This window comes from Entelurus aequoreus, linkage group LG13 (assembly GCF_033978785.1).
Source record: "Entelurus aequoreus isolate RoL-2023_Sb linkage group LG13, RoL_Eaeq_v1.1, whole genome shotgun sequence".
Taxonomy (NCBI): domain Eukaryota; kingdom Metazoa; phylum Chordata; class Actinopteri; order Syngnathiformes; family Syngnathidae; genus Entelurus; species Entelurus aequoreus.
In genome coordinates, this window is record NC_084743.1 from 17,688,860 (window position 1) to 17,703,859 (window position 15,000).

Here is a 15,000-nt window from a genome sequence, read left to right on the forward strand (position 1 = left end):
AGTTTCAAATTAGTTGCCTAATTAATGAATTGGAAAGAACATGTTATGACAGTAGCGTATGTGTGTGGCCGTGAGGTGAGTGACGTCAGTGAGTGTGTGGGCGATAGAAGAGAGGGAGCTGTAGCGTGAGTGCCGGCGGGGACTAGTTTGTTTTGTATTATTTTGTAGTTTATTGTCAAAATATACACTCCCATTGTCCACTTAAATATTTCCAAGATATTTCTTTATTCTTAGACAACGGATTCCCTTCCGTGATTGGTCATTTCTATGGACACAGAAATGACGTCACCTAAAATTCCGTTTACGGCACATAGTAATGTCGTAATTCAGCTCTGAGTGTGACACTTAAGATTCAGTCCTACACTTCGCTGAAAGTGTGAGTAAGACGCTTGATAACTAACTTTTAAGTGCAGCTTTCAGCGAAGAATTTATTTACTCTTAAGTCAACTCTTAGCAGACTTCTTAGGAGTAATTCTAAGAAGCTTGATAAGTACGGCCCCAGGTCTGTAGTTAGATTTGCAAGTGTAAATGTTGGATCCGTGCAGCCCTTCCCTGCAAAACAAAAGCTCTTTCTCAGCACGAGGTGTCCTTGCTGGGTCTTGGGTTGAACTTTGTGCTCCTTTGTGTGTTAATTCATTTGCAGTCTGATCAGCTGTGGGTGTTTACTGTGGGTTCACGGTGAGGAGGCACCACTCAGGGGTCTCCTGGCATCCGAATACAGACATCCTATTTAGTCAATGTGCATGCACAGTTGAAGAGGGACATTCCAATACATAAGTGTTTGGGGCAATGATCGGACAGAAAAGGGAAAAAACAGGTCACCTTAGATGAGATATCTTTATATTTTCACACTTTTATGTTTCCTTTTTATAATTCACCGTAAAAATAAGGGTGCACAAAGATATAAATTCACATTCAAATCGTGATTCTTATTCATCCTGATTCTAATTGTATTGATAATTTGAAAAAAATCAATGTACTGTATATATGTATATATAAATGTATACATATACACTTTTGTTTTTGTTTTATTTCAATTTAAAAAAAAACAATCAACAGTGTTTCCCATAAACTGCCAAATTACCTGTGGCGGTGGGGGCGTGGCTATGGGCGTGGTCACCATGACATCATCAAGTAATTTGCATAATTTACTACAATGATATGATTTTCTCTTAAAAGGCTCAAAAAATGTATACTTACTAATTAATAATAACAGTTTTGTTTTAAACGTCCATCCATCCATTTTACAATATAATTACAACACTTTATGTACATATTTATATACAGATTTGAACAATAAGTTATTCACTGAAATATATGTATTAATTGTGGTTCTTACAAAAAATATATCTTATAAAATATAAAAGCTAAAATGTCTCTTAAAGCTCTGCCCCTTTAATTAGTGCATACTAAATAATTTAACTTTAGCCTACTACTACAACCATATTATTTACCAGCAACATAAAGTGAAACAGAGGCAGAGGTGTCCTGCCACAGTCAGTAACAAATAAACAGAAAACAGTAGTGGTCAAATACAAATAAGGCAACAGGAGAAGTATCCTACACTTCTCTTTTGTAAAGTAAATCTGAACAGCCTATATGGGCATCTACATCAACTATATGATTTGCCTGAGAAGCTGGACAGGACAAAAAAAAAAAAGTTTTTTATTTGTGGCGGACGTAATTCTTTCGTGGCGGGCCGCCACAAATGAATGTGTGGGAAACACTGATTAATATACTGTACGTCTGCGTTATCACTGTACACCAACTGTCGTGCTGCAGCTGCGTGGACTGTGGATGCGAGATTGTGGACTCCTGGGTGTTGTTTTTACAAAAATAAATACAACTGTACCTCGTGTCTCCACTCAAGGCTACGCCCACTGGAAAGGTCAAGTCTTGACAGCCGACGAGCTCATCGTGCTGTACGAGGGCATCAAGCTGAACAAAGTCAACCATTATGACTATATCCTCACAGGTGAGTCTGAAGGGGTAGAGATGAGAGCAGGGGTGTCCAAACTGCTGCCTGCAGGCCAAGTGCGGCCCGCCGATGTCTTCAATTTGGCCCGCGATTGCATTCACTTTTAAAAGACTGCCTTTAATGCTGCCATCCAGTGGACAATGCAAGTTATTTAGGTCACTGATCTTTCATTGTCAGCTGAATGAATCAATGAGCAGCATTTACTTATATGACCCAATGCAAACAAACTTCCCTAGTCATGGTGCAAAAAAAAATTGTCCAACCAACACAAAAAGTCAACACACATGGTCACACATGACACAACCTGCTCACTGAACTGTGTGGATATTATAAGAAAATGTCCATGCACCATAAAAATTCTAAATTACACCCATTATAAAACCATTACAAAGCATGATGGGAAAAATGCAAAACACTCTCCTACTTATCCATGTTTGGTGCGTTTTAGCAGCTTGATAGTTCTGATTGATTACAAAACTCGTCACGCAGGTTGACAAGGTAGGAATTGAACTTTCACATACTCTTAATATCCAGTTATATCGATTATATATCCTTTATAACAGTGTTTTTCAACCTTTTTAGAGCCAAGACACATTTTTTGCGTTGAAAAAATCCAGAGGCACACCACCAGCAGAAATCATTAAAAAACGAAACTCAGTTGACAGTAAAAAGTCGTTGTCGCAATTGTTGGATATGACTTCAAACCATAACCAAGCATGCATCAATATAGCTCTTGTCTCAAAGTAGGTGTACTGTCACATCACGCCGTGACTTACTTTGAGTTTTATGCTGTTTTCCTGTGTGTAGTGTTTTAGTTGTTGTCTTGCGCTCCTATTTTGGTGGCTTTTTCTCTTTTTTTGGTATTTTCCTGTAGCAGTTTCATGTCTTCCGTTGAGCGATATTTCCCTCATCTACTTTGTTTTAGAAATCAAGAATTTTTCGGTTGTTTTAATCCTTCTTTGTGGGGACATCGTTGATTGTCATGTCATGTTCGGTTGCACATTGTGTACGCCGTCTTCGCTCCACAGTAAGTCTTTGCTGTCGTCCAGCATTCTGTTTTTCTTTACTTTGCAGCCAGTTCAGTTTTAGTTTCGTTCTGCATAGCCTTCCCTAAGCTTCAATGCCTTTTCTTAGGGGCACTCACCTTTTGTTTATTTTTGGTTTAAGCATGACCTTTTTACCTGCACACTGCCTCCCGCTGTTTCCAACATCTACAAAGCAATTAGCTACCTGCTGCCACCTACTGACATGTAAGAGTATTACACGGTTACTCTGCCGAGCTCTAGACAATACCGACACTCAACTACAACACATTATTTGCAGACTATAATTAGTGGTTTGCAAAAAATATTTTTAACCCAAATAGGTGAAATTAGACAATCTCCCACAGCACACCAGACTGGTTGAAAAAAACTGCTTTATAATATTATAATATGTACACATATGTAAAGTATATATATATATATATATATATATATATATATATATATATATATATATATATATATATATATATATATATATATATATATATATATATATATATATATATACATGCAGTCGGCTTTCGGCACCCTTGACCAAATTTTTTTAGCCCAATGCGGCCCCTAAATCAAAAAGTCTGGACACCCCTGGATTAGAGATTGACCGATTATCGGCGTTGATAGTTGGCATTTTGACACATATCGGTATCAGTCTTTTCTTTTCTTTTTACAACTACAGAAGAACTACATCAGCAAATACAATATATACACATACTGTATAATGCCGGTATTTAAAAAAAATAGTAATTAGTTAAGTAGATGGTAATAAGCACTGCTCAAACACAAACCTGTTTGCCATGCATGAGAAAAGTTCTCTATTTGCTGGAGCCCAATTTTTGTATGTATTTAATTCATTTCAGAATAAAGTTCATTGTCAATCATTCTCCCCAAATATGTTTTGACATCTGAATTCTTCTCCGGTCTGCTCGACATTATTTGGTCTTGAAGCGGTGTTATTTTAAGAAGTGCATTTTGTTCCATGTTTATCTCCAAGGGTACAGCAGGGACACGTCCTTCCTGGCGACAGTGGTGGACATCATTAAAGAGCTGAAAAAGGCCAACCCCAGTCTGGTATATGGTGAGTGCACTACTAGTGAATTAATGGAATTTTTTTTTTTTTTTGAAGAAATGTATAATAAAGTAAGAGTCATGACTGCCGTTCCTTTCAACAGTTTGTGACCCTGTGATGGGAGACCAAGGTGCAATGGTGAGCGCCACTGTTCTCTTTCTCCACTAATCACGTGATATAATTATGTATAAGATCGTAAATATCGATCACATTTTGGCGTATTGATTTGATGTCCGTCTATTAAAGAAGAGCTGACCTTTTTGTTGGGATGTTTTTGTATTGTTGGAAAAGTTGTAAGACATTCTTTATACAATGTGGTCAATGACAGAATGCCTGACGGGGTACATTGTAAACGTCTACAACCACGCATTCCTAGTTTGTCGGCGCGTTTTCAAAGTCTCTTTGACCAAGTCATAACAAATATTTAATGTGTTGCAGTATGTCCCGGAGGAACTTCTGCCAGTTTACAGAGACAAAGTAGTGCCTTTGGCGGATATCCTTACGCCCAACCAGTTTGAAGCAGAGTGAGTGACATTTGAACCCTTGTGCACCCCTGGGGCCTGAGAATGTGAAATGATTGTTCTATTTGCTGGTTAGAGGTCTGAAATTTCACATGGGAGGTTTTTTCTGATAACATTGCAGTGTGTTTTTGATTGCAACATTGTTAGAACAGGATATAAAAAGAAAGTAATCACTTCTTTCGGCCCCATTGACTCCCATTATAACTGCTATTTTTAACACTCTGTAATACTGATAGAGTACCATGTTTTTACATGTTAACTGAATGAATCTTATGTTTGGCAATTGAAAAACAACAAAATGTTGTTTTGATATAATTGCATTCCTTGACCACAAGGTGGCGCCAGAAAATCACGAGTACCGTTTTTTAGAGCTTTGATGAGCTAAGCTGCCATGAAACCGCTGAAATGTAACAAAAGTGAACTTGGGCAGTTAAGGATAATATGGCAAATGTATCGTCACACTATTGAAATAATCGCCTAAGTCATTTTTTGTCAAAAGTGGGGTTTTTTTGCCTTATCTCGTCAAAGACGCCGACCACCAATGGTGATCAGATCACGTGATTGTTATCCTTTAAGGATAATGGCCTATGTCAAGTGTGTGAAGTTTTTTGTGTTTCTTGAAAAACGTGAAAAAATGAGTTAGGCGATTATTTTAACAGGGTGACGATATATAAAAGACAATAAACTCAACCAAGTCATGCCTGCTTTTTCTCTCATTGTAGCTCAGTAGACACTGTTAAAATATATTATTTTGCCTACATTGCCCGTTTTTGCCTCCTGGCTACTGAATCAAAATCAATGTTGTCATGAATTATTGACCTATTCAAGACTAATTTCCCAACCTTAAATATATTTCACTCTGCATTTTCCCATTATAACATGTGTTTATATTTTTGACAAAAGGGCAACATAAAAAACAACAACAACAAAAAAAACATTAAATCAGGGTTCATCAACTACATAAGCAGGTTATATTTCTATAAGACTGCGTGTACTTAATTGCAAAGTAAACACATGGGCTTTCACACTGCACTGACAATAAATTCATTATCCTCCTTCGTTACTTGTTTCCAGCGTGTGTAGCTAGACAGATAGTTAGCAGCATTTAGCAACAGAAGCTGCAGAATGTTGTCAATGATTGATGTTCCTTCTTTTGAATTTTTTTCCTTCCTCAGTTTTACTTTTCTACATTACTTTCTTTTAGTTTTGTAAGACTGACAATATAAACATAAAATAAACATTGGGTGGGTGTAAGGAACAGTGTAACTCGGCCTGTCGCCGTCACGTCTCCACCTCATCGCTGCCACCACAGCCTGGGGGGGGCAATAGACTACAGACTCTGATTACATTGAACACATATTTATAAAAAAAATAACCAAATAACAATATCTTATAATAATGCCCACACACGAAACGTGATCAGCTGAGCTCAAGTGCGAGTCCAACGCATTGATTGATTGATTGATTGAGACTTTTATTAGTAGGTTGCACAGTGAAGTACATATTCCGTACAATTGACCACTAAATGGTAACACCCGAATAAGTTTTTTAACGTGTTTAAGTCGGGGTCCACTTAAATTGATTCATGATACAGATATATACTATCATATATACTATCACGTCTGTAGTTAATGCAGGGGACCTCTACGAGCGGCCTTTGAGAGGGAGCTTTGCTGGTGCATTCTACATAGTCTGCAAAACATTCCTAGGAATAATACAATAACTGACTTAATATAGCTTAGTCTACATTTTATATTTCATCATTTAACATAAGATAAATAATGCTCTACTCACCGTGTTCGGTATTGTAAATCCACCCTGCATAATTGGGGTCTCTAGCCCACTCCGGGTTCGACCCACTGCCTCTGTATTTAGAGGATAGCTGGGGATCTGGTGGTGGAGGAGTTGCTGGTGGTGAGGGTTGTGGGGTAGTGCAGAGAGTGAAGTAGGCCGGCTTCGTCGCATGAAGAAGCCTACAATTTTTGGTTGTGTTCCGCTCTATTTGCTGAATGGCGATATACGATATACTGTATATCTCGATATTTTTTCCGTAAAGTAAAAACAAAACACAAAACAGTCGTAGATACCTGAGATACTAAGTATGTCATTATTATGACTTAGTAAGTCAATATTTTGACTTAGTAATTTACTAAGTCAAAATAATGACTTACTAAGTCAAAATAATGACTTACTAAGTCAAATTAATGACTTACTATAAGTAAGCGTTTGAAAAAAAGAGTTAAAATGGGGCCACGTGCTGACATATGCTCAACTCATGCTTAATTTATTACAGCATTTGGGAAGCCTGTAGTTGATTTTTATTATGTAAATGTTATATTTTTATCAACATGTGATAGCATGGACTCTGCCATTCAAAACAAGGCTGCCACATTACTAATGATTAATGTAACTATAGCTGAAAATATAGTACAATAGCAATAGGAGAGACTATTCATCTCTGAACACCATGGAGTTCATGTAGGCTTTATGATGCAGTTACATTATTATATCAACTATCAGAGACAGAAACTCTTCATTTAACATAATGTCCTTTTTTGCTGCTTCAACACAGCTCAATCAACACAGAAAAAAATCAAGTGAAATAACTTTGTTGTTCACTGTAGGTCAATAATGATTGTCCTTCTCTCAGACAGACACACACATGCACAAGTGCACACGCACTCTGGAGCACATCCTTGTTGGTCACAAAACCACGACTGTATGCTTTGCTATTGCCCCCTGCGGGGTAGCGGAAGTACTGCATGCATGAGCAACCCTATTTTGAATGGTTTCATCAAGCCTATTTGGGTGATGCTCGGCGGGCCAAATCAAAAGCTTTGGCGGGCCGCCAGTTGAATACCCTGCTTTATATTAGAAAGATACATAAAAAGTTGTTAAAAACGATTTCAAGCATAGAAAGTGAAAACAACAATAATTTGTAGATTTTTATGAGCGGGTCGTTTTTGGGTCCTAAAAGTAAGTGTGTATAGTCGATCTTGGGCTAGCACAAGGATTAATATATTTAAAAAACGGAATAAAGTGAACATACTGCATAAGTTTGCTCGTAAATGTTTGTACAACACAGAAAGTGAGGTTGTCTTTTCATGGATTGATCTGCTCTTCCTAAACAGGCTATTAACTGGAAGAAAAATCCACACAATAGAAGATGCTGTTGAGGTGGGTTTTTGTTGTGTGTCTGTAATGCAAGGGGCAATCATATGTGTGCAATATGTATCATTTATTACAATTGTTTTGGTATTTTGTTGTTTTACTTTTGTAGCTGTATGTAGAAATGGCAGCTGGTTGAATCAGCGCTGCTCTTTTTAATGACTTTTATGTCCTTTGTGTTCTTTAATGTTTCATCTGTGTTTTTACCTTACTTGTGGACTTTTCGAATCTGCACTGCGACCACATCTTTTCCGCCATATTGTGGGCGAAATAAAGTCTGTCCTATCCTAATCCTTCTTGATGTGCAGCGCTTAGAAAGCGGTCCAAAAAATGCTGAGTGACTGTGGCCTTTTGTTCTCCCCAGGCAATGGAATTGCTTCATAAAATGGGTCCTGATACGGTGGTCCTCACGAGCACTGACTTGCCTTCACAACAGGGAGACCAGCACCTGGTGGCCCTTGGCAGCCAAAAAATAGGTACAATACCCCATCAGTTACCCCCAGTGTTAGCAGGAGACCATTTAGCGTTTAAATAATTTAAGATGTGTGTTCTATGGGGAAATAAGCAACATGGAGCTTGAATATGTGTTGCGTAACACTGCTGTTTTTTATGGTAACACCTTGTTTGTATATATTTGATGTGATCCCAAAACTTTTTTTTTTCATGTTGTAATTAGAGATGTCCGATAATATGGGACTGCCGATATTATCAGCCGATAAATGCTTTAAAATGTAATATCGGAAATTATCGGTATCGGTTTCAAAAAGTAAAATGTATGACTTTTTAAAACGCCGCTGTACGGAGTGGTACACGGACGTAGGGAGAAGTACAGAGAAGTTGCGTCTCCCAGTCATACTTGCCAACCTTCCCGATTGTCCCGGAAAACTCCCAAATTTCAGTGCCCCTCCCGAAAATCTCCCGGGGAAACCATTCTCCCGGTTTTCTCCCGATTTCCACCCAGACAACAATATTGGGGGCGTGCCCTAAAGGCACTGCCTGTGCGTGCCGGCCCAATCACATAATATCTACGGCTTTACACACACACAAGTGAATGCAACGCATACTTGGTCAACAGCCATACAGGTCACACTGAGGGTGGCCGTATAAACAACTTTAACACTGTTACAAATATGCGCCACACTGTGAACCCACACCAAACAAGAATGACAAACACATTTCGGGAGAACATCCGCACCGTAACACAACATAAACACAACACAACAAATACCCAGAACCCCTTGCAGCACTAACTCTTCCGGGACGCTACAATAGACACCCCCCGCTACTCCCCAAAAACCCCGGCCCCCCCAACCCCGCCCACCTCAACCCCCTGCATGTCCCAAATTCCAAGCTGCTGTTTTGAGGCATGTTAAAAAAAACAATGCACCTTTTTTTCCATAACTTGAGTTGATTTATTTTGGAAAACCTTGTTACATTGTTTAATGCATAATAATGTGTTAATTCCACGACTGTATATATCGGTATCGGTTGATATCGGAATCGGTAATTAAGAGTTGGACAATATCGGATATCGGCAAAAAAGCCATTATCGGACATCTCTAGATGAAGCGTTTGTACACAGAGACATGGTTCGCACACATACACACTTAAAGTTCGTAAATGGGGGGGGAATTGAGGTCTCACTTCAACTTCATTTTGAATCTCTTAATTTTTCCTGCTCACCCACGTTGGGGCTCCCTTGTTTTTGCCACGATTGAATACATTTTTGCCTGCACGTCACCTGTCGTCTTTGCGTCCCGGGGTCCTGACCACCAACGTAACAGAATGGGTGGACTGGACTACATCATTAGAATAGAAAGTACTTTATTGATCCCTGGGGGAAATTCAGCACCACAATTCGCTCACAGTCGACAATAAATACTGTACAGCATTATTCACATGTGAATAATATAAATACAGTCTCTTATACAGCATTATTCACATGTGAATAATATAAATACAGTCTATTATACAGCATTATTTACATGTGAATAATATAAATACAGTCTATTATACAGCATTATTCACATGTGAATAATATAAATACCGTCTATTATACAGCATTATTCACATGTGAATAATATAAATACAGTCTATTATACAGCATTATTCACATGTGAATAATATAAATACAGTCTATTACACAGCATTATTTACATGTGAATAATATAAATACAGTCTATTATACGGCATTAATCACATGTGAATAATATAAATACAGTCTATTATACAGCATTATTCACATGTGAATAATTTAAATACAGTCTATTACACAGCATTATTTACATGTGAATAATATAAATACAGTCTCTTATACAGCATTATTCACATGTGAATAATATAAATACAGTCTATTATACAGCATTATTCACATGTGAATAATATAAATAGTCTATTATACAGCATTATTCACATGTGAATAATATAAATACAGTCTATTATACAACATTATTCACATGTGAATAATATAAATACAGTCTATTATACAGTATTATTCACATGTGAATATTATAAATACAGTCTATTATACAGCATTATTCACATGTGAATAATATAAATACAGTCTATTATACAGCATTATTCACATGTGAATAATATAAATACAGTCTCTTATACAGCATTATTCACATATGAATAATATAAATACAGTCTATTATACAGCATTATTTACATGTGAATGATATAAATACAGTCTCTTATACAGCATTATTCACATGTGAATAATATAAATACAGTCTATTATACAGTATTATTCACATGTGAATAATATAAATACAGTCTATTATACAGCATATTCACATGTGAATAATATAAATACAGTGTATTATACAACATTATTCACATGTGAATAATATAAATACAGTCTATTATACAGCGTTATTCACATGTGAATAATATAAATATAGTCTATTATACAGCATTATTTACATGTGAATAATATAAATACAGTCTATTATACATCATTATTCACATGTGAATAATATAAATACAGTCTATTATACAGCATTATTCACATGTGAATAATATAAATACAGTCTATTATACAACATTATTCACATGTGAATAATATAAATACAGTCTATTATACAGCATTATTCACATGTGAATAATATAAATACAGTCTATTATACAGCATTATTCACATGTGAACAATATAAATATATTATACATATATTCTACATTTAAGTACACACCAGTATAGCATTTTTGAAATCAATGTTTTGTGTACTTTTTTTTTTTACATCTTCCTGCTCCTTAACAAGCCGACCAACGTTCAAAACATCTTTGCCTTCATGCTACCCTGATATCGCCGCCCGATTCTTTCATCCTTCTCGTAGCGAAACCCGACGGGAGCGTTTACAATCAGAAGATCCGCATGGACATCCCCAAAGTCGACGCGGTATTTGTGGGGACGGGAGACCTGTTTGCTGCCTTGCTGCTTGCCTGGACACACCATCACCCCAAAGACCTGAAGGTGCGACACTTTGCGTGTAGCTCCCACGCTGTAATGCCTGCCGCGGTGCCGTCTTGTGTAACCCGGCCTTCTGTTTCTCCCTCACAGGCTGCCTGTGAAAAGACGGTTTCCGTCATGCATCATGTAATCAAGCGCACCATGACCTACGCTAATGGTATTTCTGGCTAGTTCACGCAATTACAAAACCCAAAACCAGTAGAGTTGGCAAATCGTAAATCAAAACAGAATACAATGATTTGCAAATCCTTTTTAACTTATATTCAATTAAATAGACTGCATAGACAAGATGTGTAATGTTCAAATTGAGAAACTTAAGTTTTTTTTGCAAATAATCATTAACTTAGAATTGAATGTCAGCAACACAGCACAGGGGCATTTTTACCACACCGATGTCGGTTTTTGATGCAGTACCGCCTGAGGTATCGAAGGTCACGGGCATTCAATGTTGGTTTTCAGCCTTGCTGCTTACGTGCAGTGTTTTCTCCACACTGCAAAAAGTCAATGTTCAAAAACAACAACAAAAAAATACAAAAACTAGGGGTATTTTACTTGAACTAAGGAAAATTGTCTGCCAATAGAACAAGAAAATTTGGCTTGTCAAGACTTTCCAAAACAAGTAAAATTAACTAACCTCAATGAACCCAAAAATAGCTTAAAATAAGTATATTCTCACTAATAACAAGTGCACTTTTCTTGGTAGAAAAAAAAAATATGAGACCTTTTTTCTCAATATGTTGAAAAACTATTCTTAAATTAAGTAAATCCTAGTGCCATTATCTTGACATAATGATATGCGCTCTGCATTAAATTTCTTGAAACCAGCAAACTTATACTAAAAACTAGTTTATTTTTCTTGATGGAAAGGCAACAAGGCAACCGTTTGTTATTCTCCGGGTCTACTAGCCGCCCAGGCAAATCATATTGTCTAAAAATGCATTTTTCCATCGATAACATGACATTGCGCCAAGTGCGTGCTCTTTCAGTCAATTAGTGCGTGAGGAATATATATATATATATATATATATATATATATATATATACATACATATATATATATATATATGTATATATATATATATATATATATATATATATATATATATATACATACATACATACAGGACTGTCTAAAAAAATTAGAATATTGTGATAAAGTCCTTTATTTTCTGTAATGCAATTAAAAACATGAAAATGTCATACATTCTGGATTCATTACACTTCAACTGAAATATTGCAAGCCTTTTAGTATTTTAAGCTGTATGCCATAATCAGCAATATTAAAATAATAAAAGGCTTGCAATATTTCAGTTGAAGTGTAATGAATCCAGAATGTATGACATTTTCATGTTTTTAGTTGCATTACAGAAATTAAAGGACTTTATCACAATATTTTAATTTTCTGAGACAGTCCTGTGTGTGTGTATATATATATATATATATATATATATATATATATATATATATATATATATATATGTATGTATGTATGTATGTATGTATGTATGTATGTATGTATGTATGTATGTATGTATGTATGTATGTATGTATGTATGTATATATGTATATATATGTATATATATATATATGTATATATATATATATGTATATATATATATATGTATATATATATATATATATATATATATATATATATATATATATATATATATATATATATATATATATATATATATATATATATATGTATGTATATATATGTATATACATTGAAATATACAGATTATAGCTTATACAATTTTTTTTATTGTAATTTTGAATAATTTACCTGAATGTGCATGAACTATTTCTCTTCAAAATAGTTTGAAATGTCACATGTTAAATGTTTAAATATTAACTGTCCGTTTACTGTACTGTGCCAACTGTACTACTTTATGAGTACGTCTTTTCTCTTGTTTCATTGAAAATAAAACCGCAAAGTCCATTTGGCTGTCATCTGTTTTAATTATGAGACACAATTGTGTCAGAGTCATGATTTTTTTTGTTCATGCTTGAAATAAGAAATTATTACTTTGAAAAAGCAGTTTTATACTTGTGAGTGTTGATGACACAGCTTTGCAACACTTGATATTCTAGTTTCAAGCATGTTTTACTCAATATAGGTCATCAAATCTCAGCAACAAGCTGTAATATCTTACTGAGATCATTTAGGACCAAAACACTTAAAACAAGTAAAACACTCTAACATAAAATCTGCTTAGTGAGAAGAATTATCTTATCAGACAAAAAATAAGCAAATATCACCCTTATTTGAGATATTTCATCTTACTTATATTTCAGTTTTTGCAGTGCAGATTCTCTGAACCTTTTGATAATATTACAGACCGTAGAAATTCCTACAGTTGTGCTTAAACTGTTCGACAATTTGCTCTCGCATTTTTTCACAAAGTGGTGACCCTCGCCCCATCCTTGTTTGTGAATGACTGAGCATTTCATGGAAGCTGCTTTTATACCCAATCATGGCACCCACCTGTGGGATGTTCCAAATAAGTGTTTGATGAGCATTCCTCAACTTTCTCAGTCTTTTTTTGCCACTTGTGCCAGCTTTTTTGAAACATGTTGCAGGCATCAACTTCCAAATGAGCTAATAAATGCAAAAAATGACAAAGTTTACCAGTTCGAACGTTAAGTATCTTGTCTTTGCGGTCTATTCAATTGAATATAAGTTGAAAAGGATTTGCAAATCATTGTATTCCGTTTTATTTACAATTTACACAACGTGCCAACTTCACTGGTTTTGGGTTTTGTACTATTCTCGAGATGTGCCTGATCATTTCAGTTTTTCCTCTTTGTTTATATGTTCTTTTGCTCTCTGCTGTTTCAGAAAAAGCCGGGCCGGGGAAAAGGCCAAGCCCCGCGCAGCTGGAGCTGAGGATGGTTCAGAGCAAAGGCGACATAGAGAACCCGGCCATCGTCGTGGAAGCTAAAGTTCTACAGCAGCCGTAACGACTTAGCTTCATAAACACACATTGGCACAGGTAATGTAGGGTGTTAAAACTCTGAAAGAGCCAATACTTACCCTGTACGGAGACACTCCAGAATCACTGCCGTGCATCTCTCGCTATTAGGATGTCTGTAGAATCTTAGAATCCTGCATGCTTGTCCACGCCTCAGCTTGTTTAAGCTTCACTAGGAAGTCAGAGCTCAACATAGGTGCGTTGTAATTTACAGTAGCGAAGGAATTCATATGGCTGGATCTCACGTGAGAGGAAGAGTGGGGGTAAATCATTTTGCAAATGATGGTAAGGCAACTGACGCTGTGGTTAAAGTTCGAATTGCCACAAAACACAATTTACCATATTCAACACTGCAGTGGTGTCAAACTCATTTTAGATCGGGGACCATATGGAGAAAAATCTACTCCCAAGTGGGCCGGACCGGTAAAATCACGGCACGATAACTTAAAAACAAAAACAACTTCAGATTGTTTTCTTTGTTTAAAAATAGAACAAGCCCATTCTGAAAATGTACAAATCATAATGTTGTTGGGGTTTTTTTTACCCTTACATGTCACGGTTAATAGTATTCTATCTTTATTTGTCGTTATGGCTCGGTTGGTAGAGCGGCCGTGCCAGCAACTTGAGGGTTCCAGGTTCGATCCCCGCTTCCGCCATCCTAGTCACTGCCGTCGTGTCCTTGGGCAAGACACTTTACCCACCTTCTCCCAGTGCCACCCACACTGCTTTAAATGTAACTTAGATATTGGGTTTAACTATGTAAAAGCGCTT

General features: G+C 36.3%; 1 protein-coding gene across 2 annotated transcripts in view; it reads left to right on the forward strand.

Annotated features, from left to right (window-relative positions):
* Positions 1-15,000, forward strand: part of LOC133663211 (pyridoxal kinase-like) — a 25,144-nt gene that overhangs the window by 8,074 nt on the left and 2,070 nt on the right. For both annotated transcript variants that reach the window (XM_062067507.1, XM_062067506.1), the window contains 9 exons: positions 1,871-1,975; positions 4,016-4,099; positions 4,194-4,228; positions 4,529-4,614; positions 7,743-7,788; positions 8,144-8,255; positions 11,118-11,254; positions 11,342-11,408; positions 14,097-15,000. The exon at positions 14,097-15,000 is cut by the window's right edge and continues 2,070 nt beyond it. In XM_062067507.1, the coding sequence (XP_061923491.1) occupies positions 1,871-1,975; positions 4,016-4,099; positions 4,194-4,228; positions 4,529-4,614; positions 7,743-7,788; positions 8,144-8,255; positions 11,118-11,254; positions 11,342-11,408; positions 14,097-14,218 (794 nt within the window). In that variant the 3' untranslated portion in view covers positions 14,219-15,000. The remainder of the gene's footprint in view (positions 1-1,870; positions 1,976-4,015; positions 4,100-4,193; positions 4,229-4,528; positions 4,615-7,742; positions 7,789-8,143; positions 8,256-11,117; positions 11,255-11,341; positions 11,409-14,096) is intronic.